Source organism: Lactuca virosa, chromosome 7 (assembly GCF_052849685.1).
Source record: "Lactuca virosa cultivar CGN04683 chromosome 7, Lactuca_virosa_CGN04683_v6, whole genome shotgun sequence".
Lineage (NCBI taxonomy): Eukaryota > Viridiplantae > Streptophyta > Magnoliopsida > Asterales > Asteraceae > Lactuca > Lactuca virosa.
The window spans coordinates 129814243-129820646 of NC_136432.1; the positions used below are offsets into that span (position 1 = coordinate 129814243).

The 6404-nt window shown below is 34.0% G+C and overlaps 1 protein-coding gene and 1 long non-coding RNA gene across 2 annotated transcripts; one reads left to right on the forward strand and one right to left on the reverse strand.

The window, feature by feature from the left end:
* Window positions 1–743: 743 nt before the first annotated feature.
* LOC145127141 (uncharacterized) lies at window positions 744–2737 on the forward strand. The gene is made up of 4 exons (XM_079062391.1): window positions 744–1152; window positions 1345–1604; window positions 1694–1840; window positions 2423–2737. Exons 1-4 carry the CDS (start codon window positions 744–746, stop codon window positions 2735–2737), a joined length of 1131 nt encoding a protein of 376 aa, XP_078918517.1.
* Window positions 2738–3911: 1174 nt separating this feature from the next.
* On the reverse strand, window positions 3912–5530 carry LOC145125838 (uncharacterized). Its single transcript, XR_013716171.1, has 3 exons — window positions 4951–5530; window positions 4376–4508; window positions 3912–4178 (listed from the first exon to the last, which is right to left on the reverse strand). It is a non-coding gene; the product is annotated as an uncharacterized LOC145125838 (long non-coding RNA).
* Between the last annotated feature and the right edge of the window lie 874 nt (window positions 5531–6404).

Below are 6404 nucleotides of genomic sequence, written 5' to 3' on the forward strand. Positions count from 1 at the left end.
CCGGAAACCGGTCACCATACCGATTCAACTAAAAACCCGGTTTTTAAAGCATTGAGAGCGGTTTAAGTAGCACCGGTTTTATATTTATTTCTGAACCGGAATGAATCGGTCGATTTTTACAAAAACCCGGTTGAACTGGTTAAAATTTAATCGGTTGAACCTGTTAATTGAATAAAAACACATGGATTGATGTAAAACTTAAGTTTTCTATTTTTTTAATGTATTTGAATTGATTTACAAGTTGTTTTATGTGTATTTTTAATGTTTAAAGTTATGGACGTCAAATTCTTGATGTATGTATTTATGTATATAGGTAGTATGTATGGGTGTGTATGAAAATAGCAAAATACATATGAAAATTATAGTAACCGGTTCATCGCGGTCGAACCGGAAACTGGTCATCATACCGATTCAACTAAAACCGGTTTTTAAAACATCGGTTAAATAAGTGTTCTTGCTTTGATTTTTTATTTTTATTTACAGTTTCGCAAATAAGATTATTCCAACAGTTCCAACAAAGAAACAAGAACTATGAAAGCCGGCCGCTTCACAAAACCTAGAAGTTATCAACACGCTAAACAATCATATGGCATAAACAAAATTCTAAAGGAAACAAAGACACTCATCAATATAATCTCCATCTACAACACAAATTCTTTTTCTTGAATTATCCGTGCATATATGTGTAAATGTATATATATATAATATCGTGAACCTCAAACAGATAGTATAACGTTTCCGCCATGAAAACCAACGAAACAAGCTTTCCACATATGTTAGTTTGCGTGAAACATGTGAAACAAGAGGATGTGGAGGAATGGGATGAGGGGATGCCCTTACCGGGAGACATTATTGAAGGTATTGCTGCTGCGGATAGTTGTACCCTCGAAGACATTGAGGACAAGTTGTTTGTACCAACAAAAGGGAAAGCCGAGCTTAGGTTACAATTGAGAAGGATGAGCAAAAAGAACGATGAGGGGTTAGTTTGGTTGAAGGTTCGAAGGGGTAATCAAATGGTACATTTATGTGTTCGTGTAGTGCAAGAAAAGCGATTCAGATTGCATCGAAAATGTAGTTTTCGAGCTGCTTCTAATGATAAACATGTCGCAGTTTTAGACAACTTGGATTTCGATCAATGCACTGAACTTCAAGGTAGCTTAATTTCTCTCTTAACCACCAAAATATGATTTTTGCCACTGTACTTTCAAGTCTCAAATTAACTAGACACATTTACTTTAACGAAATGGATCCTTCATTGCTAAAAAGATTTGTAGCATCCTTGATAAGCGTTCTTGATTTTTTCATTTTTTGAATTGATTTTTGTTTTCTTGAATGTACATGCAGAAATGAGTAGGAGAGCGGTGAATGTGGTTCCTCGAGGATTTAATCAAGAGGCAATAAAGTACGAGTGGAGGAGGAAAGTGGCAACTTATCTGCCAGACCACCGGTCTACAGTCGTTAGTTCTATTCTTTTCATGCCTCTTGCAAATGAACTCGACGTTAATTCAACGACCACCAGAGCAATGGCTTGGTTTTCTGCAGCGGTTTCTTCTGGAACTCCTATCGTGTTTGTTAACATCCAGACTGAACAGATTTCATCCTCGGTATCGTTTGTGAAAGTTTTAATGAATCTAGTATATAATTTGATTGGGTTCAAGATCAAATATAAACTCCATGATTGTTGATTTTTCAGAAGAAATGTAATTCAAGTAGGGTTCCGACACAGATCGTGCATGGAATAAGGTTGTGGTTTTTGCCAGGAACAGAAGAAATTCCAATTGAATTGATACCCGAACCTGGAGAAAACAGATTTGGGATCGATGTCAAAAGGACGGATGAGGTAACAACATCGATACTCTTACTGCTAGGGGTACATTCGTCATTTCACAGATCCATTTTCATGCATAATTACAACATGTGGAGCCAGAATTCTTGTTATTATCAAGAAAGCGTAGTGCATGTGTTCCAACAATTATATAAATATAAAAATACATGTTTTTATCTTGAAGGCATGAAGCGTATATTTTATCGGTTTAACAGATTTTATTTCTACTTTATAGTTGGTTTGACAAAAATAAAATTTTGAAAATAATGTGTAAACTAGAAGTCTATAGCAAAATATAAGCAAGAACAAAATATAAAAATAGGAACCTACCTTTTATTAATTTGTTTATTATAGTATCTTAGGTTTTTACATATGTTACCATGTTACACGACAATGTGCTTTAGATTATTTTCTTGTTCACATACTGTTAAAAAATCCACCCCTTATAACATTGTACGTTTAATCTACTTTTATTAAGACATTATAAAAAGAAAATCTACCGAATATATATCAGTGAAATTCACTTTGCTGACATTGTTATTATTAGCTAGTTACTTAATTTAAAATACGATGTTCTAAAATCTGTAAATGTATCAGGGTTTTGTGTGCCTTTTTGCGGTGACAATAGGCTCAGCTGCTGATCGTGCTGGTCTGAGACAACTGTTTGAGAATTCGATTGAAATGGGGCATATGGTTGTGATATCACGCTTAGAAGGTAAAAATGTGATGCCTACAATGGTTAGCTCAGATGGTTTATTACACTGCTGCGATCATGATGATATAAGGGATACTCTTGTTGGAGCGGTGGATCAACTGGAAAGCATAAGCCTTCACATCATGTCTTGGCCTACGACCCAAAATATTCACAGAACACAACCAGTTGGTGCTGCTGCTCTCAGGCCTCCAATGTAATTATTATGTACCATTCCCAACCTATTCATGTTGGCTTCCATCAAAGTGATAGATAATGTAGAATCTTAGAAAGTTGATAGAATTTGTGGAATCGGAAACGTCATTAACAATTTTACAAAGCAATAAGATGTTGAATCTCAGCTTGTTGATGTAGATATATGACATGAAAGGCTTTGTCAATTAATTTCACCAAGCACCAAAGGGCCTTTGGCCTAGCGGTATCAAGGTGTTAAAGAGATGTTTCTCCCCCTAGGGTTGAGGGTTCAACACAAGTCATGGACAAAGTAAAGGTGTGTGTTTTAGGGGTTCCAAAAAAAATTAATTTCACGAAGCACCAACTATGTGATCATGTTTTAATCAAGGGACTTCCTTCACAAAAGGTTGCAATATTAATTGACATATAAATTTGAGGAAATTGACCTTTGAATTTAAGTAAATTCAGATGTGAATGATCAAAAAATTAAAATACTTTCAAAATATGATAACGAATTTACTCCAAGTCATATCCGAATAAGTGATATAATTTTTATATGTTCAAACACTACTAGAAAACTAGGTAATCACCTACGGCAGTATTCGTAGGAGATTTGTAGGAACAAGGCGTTACCTCCAGAATTCCTACAAAAAACGGGTTGTAGGAAAAACCCTCGTGGGTAATTTTTTCCTACGAATCACCTACAAACTTTCCTACGCCTTTCCTACGGAATTTTCTGTAGGAAATTTACCTACAAAATACCTACAAAACTCTTTTACTACGGATTACCTACAGATTACCTACAGGTTTATTTTCCTACAGAATACCTACAAACTTTATTTACTACGGAATACCTACGGAGTATTTTCCAACAGAATGCCTACAAAGTTTATTTACTACGGAGTACCTACGGATTATTTTCCTACAGAATACCTACCACCTCTTTTTTTCTACAGAATACCTACGGACTGTATTGGACTCTATTTCCTATAGAATACCTACAAAATATTATTTTTTGACAGCTTTTATTGAATACAATTATGTCACAATTATGTCACAATTTTGTTGCTATATTAAATTTATAATTTAAAAAATATCCAAATTTTCTGCTCAAAAATAACACAAAAATAACCAAAAAATAGTCAAAATACTATTACATTCATTAACATTAAAATAGTCAATAACATAACATTCATACATTCAAATACTCAAAATACTATTACAATGCCATGACAAAAACTAAGAACTAGTCAATAACATAACATTCATCAAGTGTTTTAAAACAAAAACTAAGAAATACTTAGTGGACTACCGGACGGGTTGAGTTGTCTCATAAAAGGACACCAATTGTCGTTGCATTTGCAATTCCATTTCATTTCACATTCGTTCCATTTGCAAATACATTTGACTTTACCTTTGATTCATGGCTTGTTGCATGTTTAACACTTGTTGTCGCAACTCATTTACCTAAAAACAGCATGACAAACACATCGAGTTAGTAAATGTAATTCAACTTTAAAACATGATAGCAATGTACTTTACTTTTAATTCATTTTAAGAACATACTATCCATAATAGCAATGTACTTTGCTTTTAAAATCCCAAAATACTTTATTAATAAAATTGGATCATTATTTTCGTAAAAGTCGTTAACTATATACTACCTGAAAGCAACAAGCCAACAACAAGCAAGAATGTGTCCCCATGAACTACGTACAATTTCCAAACACCGAATCTTAAACTTCAGCAAGCTTACTACATCTTCCAAGTTCCAACTTCCAAAAGCATTCTGCTTTCCTGCATATAGCATTAGTAAGCTTCTTTAACATGAAAAGCCAAGTTTGTTAGCTAATTATTTAATATTGGTCCTAGGAAGATTGAAAAAAAAACCCTCTAATTATATTCGAAATATGAAATAATTATTTAATATAAATAAGTAAAAATAATCTATTTAAAATGATTATGATCAAAATACATGTAATTCCACATGAAGCATGTTTCTAATAATTGTTAAAACTAATCTATTCAACCTTGTTGCACTTCAAAGCTTACAAGGCACAAATAGAAATAGATTACAACAGAAGTTATAAACACACATATAAACCAGCTCCATTTGAAAATTATAACAGAAGTTAGGGGTTTGACTATCAAGGTCATTAGATTGGATTTGAATGCATATCTATAATTTCAAACTTTCTTAATGGTTCAAACTAACTTAGGCTATCTTCTATTAATTTACCTTACAATAGTAAAGCTGAGGATGGTGGCTGACTGACAACAGTAGGTTTACAATGGTGGCTGACAGCGGTGGGTGATCGGATACGGATCCTGGACGATGATGGTGGATGGCCGTGTAATCCGCAAGGCTGACAACGATGGTGAGGGTTTCCGGCGAGCTTCGTCTTCCTAAATCGGTGGTGGCAGTGACGAGGTGAACCGGTCAGGGTTTTCAACGAGGCTTAGCTTTGGTGGAGCGGTGGCGTTGAAATAGACCGGTGGTGTATGCTGAATCAATGATGGCGATGTACGATGAGAGAGTAAGAGAAGGCAGAGGGGCGACATGAGATATAGTGAGGAGGAGTCGAAAGCAGTGGGGATGGCGTTGATCGATTCCGGAAAGCACAGTGGAATCCAAATAGGGTGCAGGGAGATCAAAGAAATCGGGAGTAGGCGAGATGGAGGAGAAGAGTAACGGGAGTAGTACGATGTCGTTGGTGGCGGTCGACTCTGGCAGCGAGAACAGATCCAGCATGGCCAATTTCGTCAACCATTTGGAAGGGAAATTAGATCAGGCGGGAGATTAGAAATTTTTGACCTAATGAAATCCCATTGCAATGGGTTTTATGAATTTTGGCCCGTAGGAAATGGGTAGGTAACCCAAACAGTAGGAAATTCGTAGGTAATCAAAATATTAAGTTAATTGAAAATATAAGTACTAAGTTTTATAAATAAATTATTATTATCTTATTATTTAACATTTTCCATGTTTTTAAAATAAAAATTTTAAATTTTAAATAATATACTAAAAACCAATTTTAACCATTAAAATAATATACTTTTTCATGTAGATAATCAGTAGGTATTTACCTACTGATCACCTACAATAGTTTTTGTATTTTCTATTTTTCGAGAGTAAAATTTCGTTTTTTTCGTTTTATTTCTTTCACAACATCATTATACTTTAATTACTTGGTTTTCAAAGAGTTATACATAATATAAATGTACATACAACCGTGCACACCATTAGAACCCATTATTATACATAATACATAATACAAAAACTATATATGTCTGTTCTTGAACCACAATTAACCATCATTAACATATACATGATATACTAAGTATGATACATACATATGGGTTTGTATGTATGTGTGTCTGTATATTCTATAGTACTGAAAATAACATGCATTTATACAAATAATAAGGATAAAACTTTGAATGAGTAATCGGTTCTAATGGTGAACATGGTTGTACGTGTGTTTATATTATGTGTAACTTAGTCAAAACCAAGTAATTAAAGTATAATGATATTGTGAAAAAATAAACGAAAGAAAACGAAATTTAACCCTCTAAAAATAGAAAATACAAAAACTATCGTAGGTAATCTGTAGGTAAATACCTACGGATTACCTACAGATAAAGGTAATCGGTAGGTAATCCGTAGGTAGTTACCTACAGATTACCTACGAC